At 42.6% G+C, this 21,957-nt stretch overlaps 1 protein-coding gene across 4 annotated transcripts in view; it reads right to left on the reverse strand.

The window, feature by feature from the left end:
• vps13b (vacuolar protein sorting 13 homolog B) overlaps positions 1 to 20,406 on the reverse strand; it is a 1,109,808-nt gene extending 1,089,402 nt beyond the window's left edge. For 3 of the 4 annotated variants that reach the window (XM_078541117.1, XM_078541119.1, XM_078541118.1), the window contains exons 1-3: positions 20,182 to 20,405; positions 16,122 to 16,286; positions 11,899 to 12,042 (exon numbers count right to left, since the gene is read on the reverse strand). In XM_078541117.1, the coding sequence (XP_078397243.1) occupies positions 11,899 to 12,042; positions 16,122 to 16,268 (291 nt within the window). In that variant the 5' untranslated portion in view covers positions 16,269 to 16,286; positions 20,182 to 20,405. Of the gene's footprint in view, positions 1 to 11,898; positions 12,043 to 16,121; positions 16,287 to 20,181 lie in introns of all 4 variants that reach the window. The other variant, XM_078541120.1, reaches the window with a different exon arrangement.
• Between the last annotated feature and the right edge of the window lie 1,551 nt (positions 20,407 to 21,957).

Consider the following 21,957-nt stretch of genomic DNA (forward strand, 5'->3'; position numbering starts at 1 on the left):
GCTGGTATCTTTTACCAAAAACGTTAAGCAGACAATGCTTCGAAGGGCCATGAAGGCTCGAAACGTTAACTGATTTCCGCCGATGCTGCCAGACTTGCTGAGTTTTTCCAGGTAATTCTGTTTTTGTAATGCTTCCATATCTCCTACTGAAATCCCAATCATCATGCTGAGAGTTCTGAAGAAGGGTCATATGGACTCGAAACATTAACTCGGTTTCTCTCTCCACAGATGCTGCCAGACCAGCATTTTCTGTTTTTATTTCAGATTTCCAGCATCTGCAGTACTTTGCTTTCATCATGCTACGAGTGCCCATCCGGTTCATTGTGCACCACATGATAAAAGAACAGCTGAATATACAGCAATGGCCATGGGCTCCAAGAACATCCCAGCTATAGTGCTGAAGACATAAGAACATAAGAAATAGGAGCAGGAGTAGGCCAGTTGGCCCTCTGAGCCTACACCGACATCATTACTGATCTTCTAACACACTATCCCCATATCCCTTAACTTGCTTTGTACCAATAAATCTTTCCACCTTCGTCTTAAACATACTCAACATCTGAGCATCCACAGCTCTCTGGGGTAGAGAATTCTAAAGATTCATAACCCGTTGAATGAAAAAATTTCATTGAAACAGTTGGGCTAGGGGAGCAGCTAGCCACGGAGTACAGGTATGTTAGCTTTTGTTATGTAGGGACTGGAGTATAAAAGTCTTGCAGTCTTGTATAAAAGTCTCCCATGTATTGCAGTCTTATTGCAATTGTACAGGGCATTAGTGAGGTCTCACCTGGAGTCTGGTGTGCAATTTTGGTCTCCTTATCCAAATGGTCAAGCCCTTACTCTGAGACTGTGACCCTGTGCTCCAGGTTGCCAGCCATAGGAATTATCTCTACATCTACCTGTCAATTCCCTTTAAAAAAATTATGTTTCGATTTTTCTCATTCTTCTAAACTCCAGGAAATACAGGTCTGGTCTACCCAACCTGTCCTCAGAGGACAATACCCCCATCCAAGGAACCAGACTAGTGAACTCAATAGCAATGGGGTTCCCTCTAGGAATTTGTCCCTCTAGGACAAATATGTCCTTCCTGAGGGAACGAGACCAAAACTGCACACAGGGCTCCAGGTGTGGCCTCACTGAAATGTCTGGAGGCATGAAAGGCACAATATTTGGTATACTGTAATTTAACCATTGCAGCCTGTGTGTGCTGCATCCTGTGGCACACTTGTAGCCCTTTCAGCCTACATTGTATGCTCAAGTCTCTGAAGTGGGACTTGAACCCACAAGCTTCTGGCTCAGAGGCGAGAGTGTTACTACTGATAAAAGACTGACAGCTATACTGATTTTGTAATGGACTTTTAACTGTAAATTATCAACTTGACGTAAGAGTCTGATGAAGATATACAGTAGGCTGAAACTTTAAACTGAAGACATGCTTGAATAGATTTAACTGCAGCTCATGATTAACTTAGAAGGTCTACATAGTATAAAGTTCGATTAAGAATAATCTACAGATCTTCAGATAACAAATTTTGAGAGGATGATTTAGAACTGTGTTCTAACACCTCTAAAACCCACAATTAAAGCAGACAGATTAACAGAATGAAACTCTGCTCTCTTCTAGAAGAACATAATGTGCTTGGTCAGTCCTAACACAGAACCTTTAAAAGCAGAGAGCCTCAGCATAAAGGCATTCACAATTCCTGACAATCTCACAGAGGGGCTATTGAGATCACTGGTTTAGAAAGCATAAAAATTAACACAATGACATCATCATCTTAAGTTGACAATTTCTGCACATTGTTGGGGCAACTTTATAGGAATTGTTCTCTACATCTGGACCATGCTATACTTGACCTCAAGTCTACATGATGCTGACACTCTGCCTAAAGTAAAATCTTCCAACACCAGCATTAATAACCCTCACTTTTAATCACCCCTTAGCAACACAATACATTGGGATTCAAACATGCTGTATATACCATCAGATATCACCCCTACAATCGTCAATATAGAAAATTACCTCTCCTAATCATACCATTCTGAGTAGGCATCAAAAAAGACTCAACAATTCAGCAACAGAGGATAATTAACTTGAACGAGGATCTATCTCTCAGACAAAGTGAACATTCAGTTTTGGTAGGGAAAGAGAAGGCAAGCTCCAGGGAGGAAGAAAAATAATAATTTAAAAATTGGGTTCTGAAAGACACTCAAGGGAAAATAGTCTTGGATAAAATATTTGAATCTCTGAAGTCCCAGGGAAAAAAATAATCTGACATATTCCTACCCAAAAAATTGAGGGGGGAAGAAAAGAAAGAGGAAAGAAGTCAAGCATTGGCAAGGCCCAGTCATTAGCCTCTGGGGATCTGCATACCACTGGTTAATTTGTCCAAATGTCATAAGCAATTTTCCAAACTCAAAAGTTAACCAAGAGGTTTTAAACATCTGTAACAAATACTTGTTTTTAGAGTTTTCTACTTCATTGACCTTTGATCCAACACTGTATGCAGCACTAAATTCAAGTTCAAATTCTCCTCCAAGTAGGAAACCTGATCTTTATGCCAGTAGCCATCTGTATGGTACAAGATCAAACGTTGATTCTGTAATGTTCAAAGTCATATGTTCCAAATCTACTTCTGCTGCCTGTATATTTATCTATAATTGGCTTCACCAAAAATGGACTTCTCTTGGGACATCTGGCCTTGAAACATTCACCTTTACACTGAAGTACTCAGTATCCCAAAAGGGTTCTTACTAAGCAAAAATCTGCTTTCCAACAGCCCTGGCTTCACGGGTGGCATGCCTTCTACCAGAATGCACCACTTTAAAAAATCCAAAGGTCAAATTAAACACATTTGAACAAAGGTGTACAAATTCACTACAGTTTAATTTTGGGCTAGGGCTCATGCACAAAAAAAAAGTGACATTATATACAGTGAAGTTTCAATTTTGCATACAAAAATTAAGCTAGTGGCAGCATAGAACATTTAAGTACAACTGAACCAAAACATCAAACTATGATCTAACACAACAGATTTTTAAAACTATACAAAAATCGTCCATGTGTTTATTAAAAGATCAACAGCAGGGCAATTAGAACACTGCTGAGAAACAGCAGTTTCAAACAATGAGCTTTCACACCAATGGCCCTACATACAGTATTTTGTGTAGGAAACATAAATTAATTTCCTCCAATTATAATTTGCCACCATTTCACTAAATTGGTAGGCATTTACTTTCTGTAATAAATTTGCATCTGTATGCCATAATCAAGCAAAAATAATATCTCCAACTTACTGTTCAAGTTCAGGAACAATAACCACCTGCCTGATGCAAGTTAGATGACATGAAAATATGCAGTGGTATAAGAAAGGCAATATGAGGAAATTAAAAAGTGAAGGGAATATGAAACAGGGTAAAGGGAAAACTTTCAAGATCTCTATGTTCAAAACGGCCAAATATTATCAGGAACTAATAATAAAATTTGTTCAGTGAACATTTCTTTTCAATAAACTATTCGACACTTTTGAAATACCTAAGTGCATTACTATTTTGCTTTATTTTTACTGTAACTAACTGACTAAAAAGAAACACTGCAGTAGAATGCAACTACGGCTGAAATACTAGCAGCCATATTACATGTAATCTTGTCTACTGCATGAATCTATATGGAACAGGACAGAATGATACAGAAATTACAACACAGCAACAGGCCATTTGGTTCAACCAGTCCATGCTGACGTACATACGAAATAGGAGCAGAGATAGGCAATTTGGCCCCTTGAACCTAAGCTTTGGTTCTCTTGACGCACAAGAATCTATCTACCTCTGCCTTAAAAATATTCAATGACCCCCTCCTCCACTGCCTTCTGGGGCAGAGAGTTCCAAAGTCACACAACCCTCTGAGGAAAGGTTTCTCCTCATCTGTGTCCTAAACGGCAACCCCTAATTTTAAAACAGTGCCCCCTAGTTCTGGACTCACCCACAAGAGAGAACATCATTTCCACATCACCTTGTCAAGACCTTTCAGGATCTTATATACTTCAGTCAAGTCACCCTCATTCTTCTAAACTCCAGTGCAAACAAGCCCAGTCTGTCCAACCTTTCTTCATAAGACAACAAACTCATTCCACGTATCAATCTATTAAACCTCCTCTGAACTGCCTCCAACGCATTTACATCCTTCCTTAAAGGAAGAGAGGATGCGCACACTATTGGATATATAGTCTCACCAATGCCCTGTATAACTGAAGCATAACATCCTTACTTTTAAGATCAATTGCTCTCGTAATAAAGGATAGCCTTTTTAATTACTTGCTGTACCTACATACTAACTTGTTGCAATCATGCACTAAAACACCTAGATCCCTCTGCACCTTGGAATTCTGCAGTCATTCTCTATTTAAGTAGTACTCCGCTTTTTTATTCTCGCTGCCAAAGTGAACAACTTCACATTTTCCTATATTACACTCCATCTGCCAGATTTTTTGCTCACTTACTCAACCTATCTATATCCATCTGTAACCTCATGTCCTCTTCACAACATATTTTCCTATCTACCTTTGTGTCATCTGCAAGTTTAGGTACCAAGCTTTCACTCCCCTTATCAAAGTCATTAATATAAATTGTAAAAAGTTGAGGACCAAGCACAGACCCCTGCGGGACTCCACTCGTCACATCCTGCCAATCAGAAAAAGACCAATTTATGCATACTCTGTTTTCTGCCAACCAGCCAAACTTCAATCCATGCTAATATGTTACACCCCACAAAATTAGCATTTATTTTCTGCAATAACGCCAGAGGGGGAGGCAATGGCATAGCAATCCAGAGACCCAGGGTAATACTCTGGGGGACCCTGGTTCGAATCCTGCATGGCAGATGGTGGAATTTGAATTCAATAAAAATCTGGAATTAAAAGTCCAATGATGACCATGAAACCATTGTCGATTGTTGTAAAGACCCATCTGGTTCACTAATGCCCTTTAGTTTAGGGAGGGAAATCTGTCATCCTTACCTGGTCTGGCCTACATGTGACTCCAGACCCACAGCAATGTGGTTGACTCTTAAATGCCCTCTGAAATGGCCTAGCAAGCCACTCAGTAGTAACAAACCTCTACAAAGATACAAAAAAGAAATGAAACCGGACAGATCACCAGCATCGACCTAGGCACCGGAAACGACAACAGCAATTGCAGCCCTGTTGACCCTGCAAAGTCCTCCTCAGTAACATTTGGGGTTAGTGCCAAAATTGGCAAAGCTGTCTCACAGACTAGTCAAGCAACAGCCTGACATAGTCATCCTCACGGAATCATGCCTAACAGATAATGTCCCAGGCTCCGCCATCACCATCCCTGGGTATGTCCTGACCCACCAGCAGGGCAGACCCAGCAGAGGTGGCAGCACAGTGGTATACTGTCGGAAGGGAGTTGTCCTGGGATTCCTCAACATCGACTCCGGGCCCCATGAAGTTTCATGGCATCAGGTCAAATATGGGCAAGGAAACCTACTGCTGATTATCACGTACCGCCCTCCCTCAGCTGATCAATCAGTACTCCTCCATGTTGAACACCACTTCGAGGAAGCACTGAGGGTGGCAAGGGCGCAGAATGTTCTCTAGGAGGGAGACTTCAATGTCTATCACCAAGAGTGGCTCGGTAGCACCACTACTGACCGAGCTGGCCGAGCCCTAAATGACATAGCTGTAGGACTGGGTCTGCGGCAGGTGGTAAGGGAACCAACAAGAGGGAAAAACATACTTGACCTCATCCTCACCAACCTTCCTGCCGCAGATGCATCTGTCCATGACAGTATCGATAGGAGTGACCACCAGTCATTGTGGAGACGGAGTCCCGCCTTCATATTGAGGATACCCTCTATTGTGTTCTGTGGCGCTACCACCATGCTAAATGGGATAGATTTCGAACAGATCTAGCGACTCAAGACTGGGCATCCATGAGGTGCTGTAGGCCATCAGCAGCATCAGAATTGTACTCAAACACAATCTGTAACCTCATGGCCTGGCATATCCCCCACTCTATCATTACAATTGAGCCAGGGGATCAACCCTGGTTCAATGAAGAGTGCAGGAGGGCATGCCAGGAGCAGCACCAGGCATACCTAAAAATGAGGTGTCAACCTGGTGAAGCTATAAAACAGGACCACTTGCATGCCAAACAGCATAAGCAGCAAGTGATAGACAGAGCTAAGCGGTCCCACAACCAACGGATCAGACCTAAGCTCTGCAGTCCTGCCACATCCAGTCATGGATGGTGGTGGACAATTAAACAACTCACTGGAGGAGGTGGCTCCACAAATAGCCCCATCCTCAATGATGGAGGAGCCCAGCACAGCAGTGCAAAAGATAAGACTGAAGCACTTGCAACAATCTTCAGCCGGAAGTGCTGAGTGGATGATCCATCTCAACCTCCTCCGGCAGTCCCCAGCATCACAGATGCCAGTCTTCAGCCAATTCGATTCACTCCACGTGATATCAAGAAACTGCTGAAGGCACTGGATACTGCAAAGGCTATGGGCCCTGACAACATTCCAGCAATAGTTCTGAAGACTTGTGCTCCAGAACTTGCCGTGCCCCTAGCCAAGCTGTTCCAGTGCAGCTACAACACTGGCATCTATCCAGCTATGTGGAAAATTGCCCAGGTATGTCCTGTACACAAAAAGCAGGACAAATCCAACCCGGCCAATTACTGCCCCATCAGTCTACTCTCCATCATCAGTAAAGTGATGGAAGGGGTCATCAACAATGCTATCAAGCGGCACTTGCTTAGCAATAACCTGCTCACTGATGCCCAGATTGGGTTCCGCCAGGGCCACTCAGCTCCTGACCTTGTTACAGCCTTGGTTCAAACATGGACAAAAGAGCTGAACTCCCAAGTTGAGGTGAGAGTGACTGCCCTTGATATCAAGGCCACGTTTGACAGAGTGTGGCATCAAGGAGCCCTAGCAAACTGGAGTCAATGGGAATCAGGGGGGAAACTCTCTGCTGGTTGGAATCATACCTAGCACAAAGGAAGATGGTTGTGGTTGTTGGAGATCAGTCATCTCAGCTCCAGGACATCACTGCAGGAGCTCATCAGGGTAGTGTCCTAGGCCCAACCATCTTCAGCTGCTTCACCAATGACCTTCCCTCCATCATAAGGTCAGGAGTGGGGATGTTCACTGATGATTGCACAATGTTCAGTACCATTCATGGCTCCTCAGATACTGAAGCAGTCCATGTCCAAATGCAGCAAGGCTTGAGTTGACAAGTGGCAAGTAACATTTCGCGCCACACAAGTGTCAGGCAATGAACATCTCCAACAAGAGATAATCCAACCATTGCCCCTTGATGTTCAATGGCATTACCATCACTGAATCATCCACTATCAATATCCTGGGGGTTACCATTGACCAGAAACTGAACTGGACGAGCCATATGAATACTGTGGCTACAAGAGCAGGTCAGAAGCTGGGAATCCTGCGACCAATAACTCACTTCCTGACTCCCCAAAGCCTGTCCACCATCTACAAGACTCAAGTCAGGAGTGTGATGGAATACTCCCCACTTGCCTGGATGAGTGCAGCTCCAACAACAGTCAAGAAGCTGGACACTGTCCAGGACAAAGCAGTCAGCTTGGCTGGCACCACATCCACAAACATTCACTCGCCCCACCACCGACGCACAGTAGCAGCAGTGTGTACCATCTACAAGAAGCACTGCAGAAATTCACCAAGGCTCCTTAGACAGCACCTTCCAAACCCACGACCACTGCCGCCTGGAAGGACAAGGAGAGCAGATAGACAGGAACACCACCACCTGGAAGTTCCCCTCCAAGTCATTCAGCATTCTGACTTGGAAATATATCGCCGTTCCTTCACTATTGCTGGGTCAAAATCCTGGAACTCCCTTCTTAATAGCACCGTGGGTGCACATACACCACATGGATTGCAGCGGTTCAAGAAGGCAGCTCACCACCACCTTCTCAAGGGCAACTAGGGATGGACAATAAATGCTGGCACAGCCAGCAAAGCCCACATCCCGTGAATGAATATAAATAAATAAATAAATAAATACTGTGGCTACAAGAGGTCAGAGGGTAGGAATCCTGAGCGGGTAACTCACCTGCTGATTCCCAGAAGCCTGTCCACCATCTACAAATGCATAAATAAGGAATGTGATGAATTCTCTCCACTTGCCTAGATGAATGCAGCTCCAACAACACTCATGACTGGCACAACATTCACTCCCTCCACCACCGACACACAATGGCAGCAGTGTGTACCACCTACAAGATGCACTGCAAGAACTCACCAAGACTCCTTAGGCAGCACCTTCCAAACCCACAACCACTACCATCTAGAAGGACAAGGGCAGGGGACACATGGGAACACCACCACCTGGAAGCTGCCCCCCATGACACACTATCCTGACTTGGAACTATATCGCTGTTCCTTCACTGTCACTGCGCCAAAATCCTGGCACTCCTTCCCTAACAGCACTGTGGGTCTACCTACACCACATGGACTACAGCAGTTCAAGGCAGCAGCTCACCACCACCTTCTCAAGGGTAATCAGGGATAGGGAATAAATGCTGGCCTTGCCAGCGACGCCCACATCCCATAAATTAATTTAAAAAAACCTTTGATGCGGCACCTTGTCAAATGCCTTCTGGAAAACCAAATACAGCATGTCTACAGGCTCTCCTTGATCCACAGTGCATGTTACTCCTTCAAAGAACTCCAATAAATTGGTTAAACATGATTCCCCTTTCACAAAACTATGCTGACTCTTCCCGGTAACATTGAGTTTTTCGAAGTGCCTAGCTATAACCTCTTTAATGGTGGATTCTAACACCTTGCCCATGACAGGCATCAAGCTAACTGATCTATTGTTTCCTGTTTTCTGCCTCCCTCCATTCTTGAATTGAGGGGTTTTATTTGCTATTTTTCAGTTTGACGGAACCTTTCTAGACGCTAGGGGATTTTGGAAAATTAATGCCAATGCATCTACTACCACATTAGCCATCACTTTTAAGACCTTAGGGTGAAGCCCTTCAGGGCCTGGAGACTTGTCATTCCTCAGCTCCAACAGTTTGCTCAGTACCGCTTCCCCTGTGATTGTAAGTTCACCAAGTTCCTCTCTCCCTTCCACCTCCTGATTTGCAGCTATTACCAGAATGTTTTTTGTATCTTCTATAGTGAAGACAGAACAAAATATTTGTTCACTTCATCTGCCATTTCCTTATTATCTATTAACTCCCCATTGTCACTCTCTACAGGACTGACACTCACTTTACTTACTCTTTTCCTTTTTAAATATCTGTAGAAACTTGTGCTGTTTATATTTCTAGCTAGCTTCCTCATATTCTCAGTTCTTTCTCCTGATTAACCTTATAGTCATTCTCGGCTGTTCTTTATATTCCGACCAATCATCTGACTTGCCACTCATCTTTGCGCAGTCATATGCTTTTTCCTTAAGTTTGATGCTTTCCTAACTTCTTCAGTTAATCATGGATGGTGGGTCCTCTCCTTGGAATTTTTCTTCATAGTTGAAATATACTTATTCTGTGTATTCTGAAATACCCTCTTAAATGTCTGCCACTGTTTCTCTAGTGATCTATCCTCTAGCCTAATATCCCAGTTCCCTGCAGCTAGCTCAGCTATTATGCCCACATAGCTGTCCTTATTTAAGTTTAAAATACTAGTCTTGGACTCGCTCTTCTCCCTTTCAAACTGGATGTAAAATTCAATTATGTTGTGGTGGGTGCCTTTACTCTGAGGTTATTAATTAATCCTGTCACATTGATCCTGTCATATCCTCCACACAAGCAGGCCTAATTACATTTGCCTGCCCCAATCCAATATCCCATTCTTGCCATTCCTTCATGTTGACGTGCTCTCTGCTTCAATCACTAACTTCAATCGAACATTCAATGGCCTCGCAGCCATATTGTGGAGCATAAAACAAAACCTAGCGCTCCACCCATGGTTTTATTAAACCTTCATATAGATTCACATTATTTCTTAACTGAAATATCCCATACCTGTTTGTGTGCTGTATAACTCTATGCCTCTATAACTCTTGCCGTGAAGCCAGTATGCCATGAGGCATCAACTTGCTGCTTTGAAAGCCTTATGAATTTGATCTCCCAATTTCCCCTCCCCCAAATGAAAGAAAAATTACTCCTGTTAATTGAAATCCACTACTTTGCACTTGCTGAAATTGAATTTTATCTGTCACTTTTTTACCACTAACTTATTAATATCTCCTTGCAGCTATTATGGTTGTGAAAATTATTTACTGCACCTTTTTTCATATCATCTGCAAATAGGGACATGACTTCCTCTAACACCATCTCTGAGTCATTGATATACAAACTGAACAGAAGGAGTCCAAGACAGAATGGTATGTGTCATCACTACCCACCTCGATCAATTATTGAGAAGCTGCCCACAACACTTAATCTCTCTGCTTCTCCAATTATGGCCCCTTGCATGTCACCGATTTCAATCACTTCACCAATGGCAGTCATGCCTACAGCTGCCCAGGCCCTTAGCTATGAAATTCTCTCGCTTAACCTCACCATTTTTTTTGGAAAGGATTGGTCACTACCTGACATGCCTGAGCAAATAAACACATCTTAACTAAACTCATCTACCTCAGCCATTTCATTGCTTACAACTGGGTCCATTAATACCTGTCTCTATTGTTTAAAAGAGTCCTGCGTCAATCATGGCTCAGCTGGTAGCACTCTCGCCTCTGGTTCACAAGTTTCTTGGTTCAGGTCCCATTCCAGGACTTGAGCACAAAAATCAGGCCGACACTCCAGTGGAGTACTGAGGGAGTGTTGCACTGTCAGGGGTGCCATCTTTTAGATTGAGTCTTAATATGAGGCCCCATATGCCCTCTCAGGTGGACGCAAAAGATTCCATTGCACTACTTGGAAAAAGAGCAGCTGAGTTACCTCCAGTGTCCTTGCCAATATTTATTCCTCAATCAGCATCATAGAATCAGATTATCTGGTCATTATCACATTGCTTTTGCTGTGAGCTAGCAGCTCAAAAATTGACTGACATGTTTCCTACATTACAAAAGTGACTAGAGTTCAAATAGTACTTCATTGGCAGTCAAGCACTTTGAGACATCCAGTCACAATAGGCGCTTATAAATACAACACCATCTTTGATGAAGTTAGGATTTGGAATTTTATTACTTTTCCGTTTATTCTCTGTATTAAATTTCATTTGCCACTTGCCTGCCCTCTGCCAGCCTATCAATGTCAGACTATCAATGTCCTGCTGCAAATAATTTGTATCATCCTCACTGTTTGCCGCTCCTCCAATTTTGGCATCATTGGCAAATTTTGAAATTTTATTCCCTATTCCAAGATCCAAGTCATTTATATATAGCAAAAGATTCAGTGGTCCTAACAAAATTAAGGAAAACACCAAACCAATGTTGAGGTCCTTTATTATATAAGCCTTACTGGTTCCAGCTGCAAAGTAATAAGTGAACTTATTGAATTTACTTACCTATATATTTTCAACCCCATTTCAAACAAAATATTTTTCCTATGTTACTTTAAACTGCATTATTTTCACCAAATCTCAACTGGTCTCAAGTCATCAGGCCAGGTAAGATCAGTAAGAAATCAAACATTACTGATATTATGTTTTATTAAACCTATCATCCCAGTCATTTTATTATATTCATAAGCCCACCTACCAGCAAAACATTATAAGGGGTTCCTGAACCCCAACTTACATATAAATTAAGACTTAATGCTGTCATTTCTTTTAAAATATAATTATCTCGAAAACAGCTCAGTAGTTACACAAATTTTTACATATTTTGATAAACTATAGATATTACCACTAACAAATAACCAATGGTAACTCACTTGTGCATCATCCTTTAGCTTCAGGATGCATTCCATAGTGTTTATGGTGATAACAACAGGTTCAGAGCCTAACTTTGTCCATGGCACATGAATCCTTAACTCATGAATGTGTCCACTCAAGAAAGTGAATGGTAACTTCAGCTCCTGAAAAAAGTAACAAGATTGAAATTAAGCCCACTATGATGTTTACTGAGAAATAATTTGTTCAATATGCAGATAGTTTAATTTAAAAATTGTGGAGTACGAAGTAAAGAATTGCACACTATAAACAAAAGTACACTGAAATAGAAATGCATCTTGGCCAGTGGCACAAAATGGGAGAGGCAGTGGCATAGTGGTATTGTCACTGGACTGGTATTCCAGTGGCCCAGGATAATGCTCTGGGGACCTGGGTTCAAATCCCACCACGGCTGATGATGAAATTTGAATTCAATAAAGTAGCTTGAAGTAGCAAAAGATGATCATGAAACAATTGTCGATTGCCCTTTAGGGAAGGAAATCTGCCGTCCTTACCTGGTCTAGCCTACATGTGACTCCACAGTAATGTGGCTCACTCCTAAAATGCCCTCTGAACAAGGGCAATAATTTTTTTTTTTTTTTGTAAAAATATACTTTATTCATAAAAAATCTTCAATCACATTCAAAACCATTTCAAAAACAACATTACAAGGGTACAATCCAGGTTAAACTTTTACAAAATGTATCACCAGGTGCATCAGTACAAACAATATTACAATCATTTACAGCCTTTCATTTTGATCTGTACAGCCCGAGGGGCTCTAAACAGTTCCCAGTCTCTCGGTGCGCTGTGGTAGAAAGGTCTTAGACAGCGACCCTTCCCCATTGCGCCTTTGCGGCAGCTGCCCCAAGCTTTAGTGCGTCCCTCAGCACGTAGTCCTGGACTTTGGATTGTGCCAGTCCGCAACAATCGGTCGGGGACAACTCTTTGTGCTGGAAGACCAACAAGTTTCGGGCAGACCAAAGCGCGTCTTTCACCGAGTTGATGATCCTCCAGCTGCAGTCGATGTTTGTCTCGGTGTGTGTCCCTGGGAACAGCCCGTAGAGCACAGAGTCCTGTGTCACAGCACTGCTCGGGATGAACCTCGACAGCAACCACTGCATCTCTCTCCAGACTTTCTTTGCAAAGGCACAATCCACAAGGAGGTGAACAACGGTCTCTTCCCCACCACAGCCACCTCGAGGGCAACAAGGGCAATAAATGCTGGTGACAAATAAATTTAAAAGAAGAATCAGCCAGTAGCTGATATGATGCAACCCCATTTTGCCCAAGGCAAATTTCTACCCCATTGAGTTCATTGTGACTCAGTTGGTAGCACACTCACACTTTGCCTGAGTCAAAAGGTTGTGGATTCAAACCAGGGATTAAGCTCAGAAATCCAGGCCATTCTAGTTTAGTGTCTCGGACTGTTGGAGGTGCTGACTAAAGAGTTCTGGACTGTCGGAGGTGCTGACTTTCAGATGAGATGTTAAACCCTGGCATTGAGGAAGAGCATGGGAGTTATCCCCATTGTACCAGCCAATAATTAACCTTCAATCAATGTCACAAAACAGGTCATCACAATGTTGTTTGTAGGAGTTTGCTATGCATAAACTGGCTGCTGTGTTTCCTAAAGTACAACCATGGTTACAATTCAAAAGTAATTACCCATAATTGGCAGTAAAGAACTTTGGGACATCCTGAGGTTGTAAAAGGTACAATATAAATGCAAGTTTTTTTTTAAATCACTAACCATTGGTCACTGCACGAAAGAGTATAGGAACAGGAAATGTAAAATAAATGAGATAGGTATGATTGCTCCAAACTTTGTAGTCTTGCTTACACAACATTTGGAGAGTATATTCATTAATTTAAATGGCTACTTCAAGTATAATTTGGAAGCTATTTGGATAAAATCACACTAAACCATATAAATTTATGAGTATCAATTTGGCCCAAATAAATAATTGATTGAATCATATGTTTTTCTCATTCATTCTCATTCAAAGTTATTATTATTACTTAGAGTTCTTTGAGGATTTAATTGGATAAAGTAGATGTAGTGTATTTAGATTTCCAAAAGGCATTCAATAAGGTGCCACATAAAAGGGTACTGCACAACAGCTCATGGTGTTGGGGGTGATACATTAGCATGGACAGAGGATTGGCTAACAAACAGGAAACAGAGTCGGGATAAATAGGTCATTTTAAGGTTGGCAAACCGTAACTAGTGGAGTGCCGGAGGGATCAGTGCCGGGGCTTCAACTATTTACGATCCACATTGATGACTTGGATGAAGGAACAGATTGTACTGTAGCAAAATTTGCTTGCAATACAAAGATAGCTAGGAAAGTAGGTTGTGAGGAAAATACAAAAGGCAAAGGGAAATAGATAAGTTAAGTGGGGCAAAATTTCGGCAGATGGAGTATGGTGTGGGAAAATGTGAGGTTGTCCACTTTGGCAGGAAGATTAGAAAAGCAGTGCATTATTTAAATGGAGAGGCTCTGCAGAACAGAGGGATCTGGGTGACCTTGTACATGAATCTCAAAAAGTTTGAATACAGGTATATAGCAAGTAACTAGGAAGGCAAAAGGAATATTGGCCTTTATTGTAAGGGGAATGGAGTATAAAAGTAGAGAAGTCTTGCTACAATTGTACAGGGCATTGATGAGACCACACCTAGAGTACTGTGAGAAGTTTTGGTCTCCTTACTTAAGGAGGGATTTACTTGCATTAGAAGCAAGTCAGGGAAGGTTCACTAAGGTGATTCCTGGGATGAAGGGGCTGTCCTAAGAGGAAAGGTTGAACAGGTTATGCCTATACTCATTGGCGTTTACAAGAATGAGAGGTAATCTTATTGAAACATAAAATGCCTTGACAGGGTATATGCTGGAAGGATGTTTGTTCTCATGGAAGAACTAGGGGGCACAGTTTCAAAATAAGGGGTCTCCCATTTAATACGGAGACAAGGAGGAATTTCTTCTCTAATTGCGTTGTTAATCTTTGCAATTCTCTTCCACAGAGAACAGGAGACTGGGCCATTGAATATATTCATGGCTGAGTTCAACAGATTTTTGATCGGCAAGGGAGTTAAGGATTATGGCGGTCAGGCAGAAAAGTGGAGTTAAGGCCACAATCAGATCAGCCATAATCTTATTGAGTGACAGAGTAGACTCGATGGGCCAAATGGCTTGTCCTGCTCCTATTACTTATGATCTTATAAATATGCACTAATTTCAAATTCTTTCAAAAATTCTATTCATTTTACATTCATTGCCTTCCCTATACCATATTAGACAGCTATATAATTAAAAGTTCAGTTTCGAAGAAGCATCCATTGGTCACAACTTTAAAGGGCATCATAATTAAGCACAATTGAAAGTAAAATGTTGCTATCATTCAGAATTTCCCAATCCATTGTAAAACCCTGAAAAGCATCTTCTGAAGAGGAGCTGTGCTGACGTCAAGATCCAGGCATTGTAAGTTAAGCTACAATGGGAATATTTCAATTCATATCAAATGCATCTGAGGTAAAACAATGATCAGCAATGATCTTTAAACTGGATTATGAATAACTAGTTAATTGTTCTGAAGCTGACATACCAGCAAAACGCCACTAGCTCCTCGAGGTTGAATTGTACAGATCCAATTTGCTAACTTATTCATTGTAGAATTATTTTTCAAATTTCAGAGTTTATAATGTCTTTCTTGCACAAATATAGATATTGTGCTCCTTTCTTTAAAATATCAATGAGGGGGGTAAAATGTACAATTTCACAATACTCCCTCAGAATAATTTTAGCTGACATGCATTGGTCCAAAAATCAATCAGGAAAGCTCTTAAAGGGAAGGAACACCTTAACACTTCAAATCTAACCATCAATAACTGAAAATGGAAAAATCATTTGTTCAATTTGCTATGTATAACTAATCTGAACTGCAATCTGGTTTGCCCCAGTAATGCAAAGTAAATTTGGAGGTCACCCAAGATCAACTAATTATAAACTGGTCTGTTAAGTAGGCTTTACATTCTCATGGTAGGGATTTCCAAATGTATACAATGAACCATAAATCTGAAACTACAGGCTCCAAGCATCATTGACCAGCCACTCTCGAAAAGCCATACGAATGTGTACTCCAAGAAATTTATTATTCAAGTCGAGTATCCATTGACTTCATTCATCAACAATGCTTATTCAAGCAGAATCCAAAATCAAGTCTGTACCTGCTCCAGCACATCAAGCTTTAGTTCCAGTTTGCTGAGCACTGCATCACCTCCCCATAATGACAGCTGAAGATCAGATGGCTTCAGATTCTTGATGTAACGATTTACATAGCTCATCAAGATCGGAGTCACATAGGATTCCAACATTCTGGAAACGCTCTATTGCTGTGGACAACAAAAAAAAGCAGTGAGATCCAGCATTGTCTATCGTTGCATAAATCATTTAGTGGGAGCTGGTGGCATAATGGTATTATCAGAGGACGTCCAGAGGCCTAGGGTAATCCTCAGGGGACCCAGGTTTGAATCCCGCAATGGCAAATGGTTGAACTTGAATTCAATAAAAATCTGGACTTTGCCAATTGTCATAAAAACCCATCTGGTTCACTAATGTCCTGCTGCCCTTACCTGGTCTGGCCTACACGTGACTCCAGACCCACAGCAATGTGGTTGATGCTTAAATGCCCTCTGAACAGGGCAATTAGGGATGAGCAATAAACGCTAGCCAGCAATGCTCACATCGCATGAATGAATAAAGAAATATATTTTCATTTCTGAACAGCTCGTAGATAAACTCAGGTCCAGAGCATGTTTGCCTCCTAACCTGTGTTTTCTGTGGGCAGATGGTGATCTAAATAATTAATGACGAGCACAGGTTAAATGGTGTTAATGAAACAAGTCTACGAATTTTCACCTGTCCAGCATGAAACAACATTTTTGTTTAAAAGCTTTATTGTGTATATATTTTTTTTAAATGACTTCCATTTTAGGGAACTGTATCTGCAGCAATTCAGACCATGTGTTTTCACCTCCGAAATCCAATTTTAAAATCCATCTCAGACAATGCTCAACTCCCTGGTTACAAAACAAGTTTGAGCTGATTCAATACAGTTACCAAACATTGGTTCCACATCATTACACTCTTGTAACAGTCAGAACTTTCAGAATGCACTTTGTATTCAAAAGCTGACATACAATTAACTGGTAAATAACCATCATAAGAAATAGGAGCAGTCATGGCCCTCCTGTTCTGCAAGTGTGCTCTTTTCCCACCCTACCCCATATTACTTGATCCCTTACATTTTTTCACGTGGTCTTGAATATGCTCAATGACTGAGCATGCAGTCCTCTGGGGTAAAGAATTCCAAAGATTCACAAGCTCCTGAGCAAAGAATTTTCTCCTCATATCAGTCCTAAAAGGCCAATACTTTATCCTGAGACCATGAGCCCCAGCTCCTGGCTCTCCAGCCAAGGGAAACAGCCCCTCGGCATCTATCCAGTCAAACTCTCTAACAAGTTTATACACTTCAATGAATTCACTTCTCCAGATAATATTGGCCTAAGCTACCCGATTTCTCCTTGCAGGACAACCCCCTCACCCTTGGAATCTATCTAGTAAATCTCTGTTTCACCCTTCTAAGGCATATCCTTCCTTAAGTAAGATCATCAAAACTGTACACAGTGAATAGTGAATAGGTTTTAAGGGAGCTGCTGATCATTTCTGTTCTAATCCCTATTTCCTGAAGAATCCCTGGGCGCATTGTGGTAAGACTGAATGCCATATCTACTATTGCAGCCCAATATTTAACATTGTTATTCTATTCAGTTCCTTGATAGTTATATAATAGCTTTAATACTGAGCTAAGCCATACAGACCATTAAAGGCCAAGTTTGATTACAAGTCTGTACTGTTTTAGCTGACCTCAGCCGAGGTAGTTGAGAAATTCAGTAATATTACATGATGCTTGGGAAACTGGGCTCTTCTGCTGGTCAATTGGAATGCAAAGTGACTGAGGCAGCTTGGCTACAGGGAGAAGGGTGAAACAAACAACCAGGAGTCCTGTTCCTAATAACTGTCCCTTACAGGGGCAGATACTCATGTGGACATCAGGTGAGTTGAGTTAAGAAATAATAGACTATTTGACTGGAAGAAAGTGTGTCAGTATTCACCACCTAGGCTTAAAGAAGAAGCATAGCAACTAGGTAAAAGTATCAGAGAGTAACTGGAAGCTATGGAACTTATCTCAATGAAAGTCACGCCTTTCAAGATGGACACAAAGCAAATCTTCCCCAAGAAAGGAAGCAATTTAATTTAAACACACTCCATCTGTCAAGAAAAAAAAGACATTGAGAAATTGGTGTCCATTCCCAAATGAGTAAAATTGGTAGGAGCCAAGAGAAAGGCTACCTGTCCTTTCAGCAACAAGTAGTGACTTTACTGGCAAGTCTGTTTCAATGACTGGCTTTCCTAACATTAGGTTAGCAAGATTGTCTAATTTGCTAATTATATACATGGACTTAAATGGAGATTACTGGATAGAAACAGGCCCTTTGGCCCAGCCATCTATGTCAGTCTTTATGCTCAATACAAGCCAACTTTCATGTCTTAATGATCTGATGTACATGATCTAAGCCGGGTTATTATAGCTTAATAAATGTATTTCCTCAGCTATCTTTTCCATTTGATTATCAGGAATTGCAGTTTAATGGTGGGGGGGACAGTTAAACCAGCCTCTTACTGTTCTGGCTCACATTAACCAATTTGGTAGTTGTTTCAGTACACTTAAATACTGCAGACTTCCATCCAAATCAATTGAAACTTACCAGATTTTGAGTCTATGGCCAGTCAAGTTCACTCCACTGCCTAGCAGTTTATCAAGTATGAATATTGCAGAGTCTACAATATAACTGACTTCATCCTTCTAGGTTCCCATGAAATCATATTTTATTAAAATTAGGTTAACCCTTATATTAGTTACACAGTACCCTGGTCCACACTTCCTTGTATTTGTGCCACAGTTATGTTTTTCATTTTTCCAGCAATTGCTTCTATCAAACCACTTTCAGCTCCTTCTATTTGCTGGATTATTTAGTCATTTTTCACCTCCAAGCCCCTCAACAAATCAAATTTAATGCTTCTCAACAATGTTTCAAATAATAGAAATCCTGCAGCCTCAGACACTTGGCATTCCAATCCACCTTCAACAGAGCTCCATTTCCCAGGCAGCACATGGCGTCAAGTGAATGTGACACAGCAGATTGGCATATCAGCACATTGCTTCAGCATTATACACTCCAGAATGCAACACTCTTTCAGCCTCAATAAATTCCCCACATAGTGAAATGCTTATCAGCAGCGATGTTTCCCTATCACTCCCCACAGAAGCAGCTTTAATGTCACAGCTTCAAACCATGTCTCTTTACATGCAGAATCCCAAAACACACAGCCAACCAGCACTTGTTGAACCAGAGTAGCTGAAGCATTCAAAAATCTACATTTTGCCCATTAGTAGCTTAGTACAATATCTTCATGCACAGTATCAGTTGTCTTTGAGTGCACTTTGCACTTAACAACATATACCAACCACCCCCAAACCAGTGGCATTAACAAGAACTCGAGAAGCAGCTCATTTGTTGATTTTCCATATCCTAGGGTCCGTGGGAATGTGTTGAAAAGGGGTGTATTTTCACTTTTTAATATTTGGCTATCTACTATATTCTTAAATAGATCAAAAAATATTTTGGCTACCAGACTGGCCAAATGTCACACTGACGTTTGTTTAAATTTCCTCAGCAGATACTTGAAACATTTGCGGATTAAAGCTAAAAATGGAGAAGAGCCTCAAGGATGGAAGAGTTGCAACGTGTGGAACCTCTGAAAAGGAAAAAGAACCAGGTCTCAGCTTCGCCCACAGAGCCCTCCATGTGCCAGGCCACAAACTAGGAACTATAACATTGCATTTAAAAATATCAGGAAAGTAATTTGACTTTAACTGAGGCAAAAGGAATGCTTACAAAACGTACGAGTTCCTCTGTTGCTCTATTACACATAGATCTGTCAACCCATCTGCGATTTGTGTAAATTACATACAATGGGAGCTTGTTATCTGCTAATATGGGGTGAAGTTACCAAGTTAAAGTATTCCAGCACGGTAATCACAGAAGAAAGCAGAGCACAGGGAGGTGGGTCAGCCCCTTAAACTGACACTGGGGCAAAGTCAACAGGTAACGGGGGTGAAGCAAGGCCACAGACAAGACTCTGCGCTGTCCTCAAGAGACCCACCTCCAGCAGAGATCACACAAGTTCGGCCTGTCATCGGGAGCCCGCCAGGCCGGCGGCTGAGCTAGAATGGGCGCTAGCTCCGCTCACACGTTGAACTTCCACCACCGGCTCAGCAGCACAATCACTCCCATCCTGATCTTCTGATCACCAACGTAACCTCGCCGGATGACCAATACCGCTCGCATCCACTATCCCAAGGTGCAACCTCCCCAACGCCTGCGCGCCTCCCCACGCGCGAGGCGTGTTGCGCCACCTGGCCCCGCCCCTTTCGCTTTCAAAAGTGCGTCATTTCCATCAACCGCCTCCGCTCGCGCATCAGGCGGAATGGGCGGGGCTAGGGGCACGCAGGCGCACTGGCCGGTGGTCCGTGTGGGATGCAGCGGAGGATTAAACGGACGGCTTCAGTGGAAGATGGTGACTGATCGAGCAAACGGGGACGAAAATAAACCAAGCCGCCATGTAAGTGTTGGGATCCTGACATCTGTAGCTCGCAGACTGTTACTTTCACCGGAGGGGGTGAAAGTAACAGTCCTCCCATTTCAGTGTCGGTGTGAAATGGAGCCCGACACCGGTCGCCCGGCATTTGAGAAAAACTGGAACAGCTAAGACCCAAATCCCGGCACCCCCCCCACACACAACCCCTTCAGGCATCCCTCCCCTGCACCCCCCCCACCCCCACCACCACCCTCGGGCATCCCTCCCCTTCTCTCCTCCCCCCCACACACACCCTCGGGCATCTCCCCCCACACCCTCGGGCATCCCTCCCCTTCTCTTTCCCCCCCCCCAACCCCTTCTGGTATCCCTCCCCTGCCCCCCCCAACCATCAGGCATCCCTCCCCTGCCCCCCCCCCCCCAAACTCCGTCGGGCATCCCTCCCCTTCTCTCCCCCCCGCCCCCTCCACACACACACACCCCCCTTCGGGCATCTCTCCCCCCCCCCCCCCCCCCAAAAAACCCCTCGGGCATCCCTCCCCTTCTCTCTCTTCTTCCCCCCCCCCCCACACACATACACACACACCCCCTCGGGCATCCCTCCCCTTCTCTCCCTCTTCTCCCCCCACGCACACCCTCGCGGGCATCCCTCCCCTTCTCTCTCTCCCCCCTCCCCACCCCCTCGGGCATCCCTCCCCACCCCCTGATAGTTGGGAAATGGTGCAGGAGAGGAAGCCATTGGAAGTGCTTCTCTGAGCTAAAAACTGGAAATATTCAGCAGGTCTGGCAGCATCTGTAGATAGAGATGTTGATATAAACCTTTGTTCTGATGGAAATTTAACTCTGTTTTTCTCTTCACAGGTGATGTCAGACTTGCAAATACATGTCACCTGGCAGAATAGTTGGATGTTTTTACCCTATGGTAGAATTTTTTTTAAATTGCTAACTAGCTCAACTTGTACAAAATTTTGGCATGGTCAGCATTGACAACAGAACTCCCACGACCTGCCCCCATTCCTGACACAATGCTTAAGATGTATAGTAGATACTTGAGCACATGTAAAGAAAGGTTTGTTAAAATTTGAATATTGTTCCTTGGAGCTAACTGCTGTACAAGGAGAGTTGTAGTTTTTAGCATAATATTCAATTGTGCAACAAAAACAAAAATACCTGGAAAAACTCAGCAGGTCTGACAGCATCTGTGGAGAGGAATACTGTTAACGTTTCGAGCCCGTATGACTCTTCATCAGAACCCTTCCAATGAAGGGTCATATGGACTCGAAACATCAACAGTATTCCTCTCCGCAGATGCTGTCAGACCTGCTGAGTTTTTCCAGGTATTTT

Source organism: Cetorhinus maximus, chromosome 4, assembly GCF_964194155.1.
Source record: "Cetorhinus maximus chromosome 4, sCetMax3.hap1.1, whole genome shotgun sequence".
NCBI classification, from domain to species: Eukaryota; Metazoa; Chordata; class Chondrichthyes; order Lamniformes; family Cetorhinidae; genus Cetorhinus; species Cetorhinus maximus.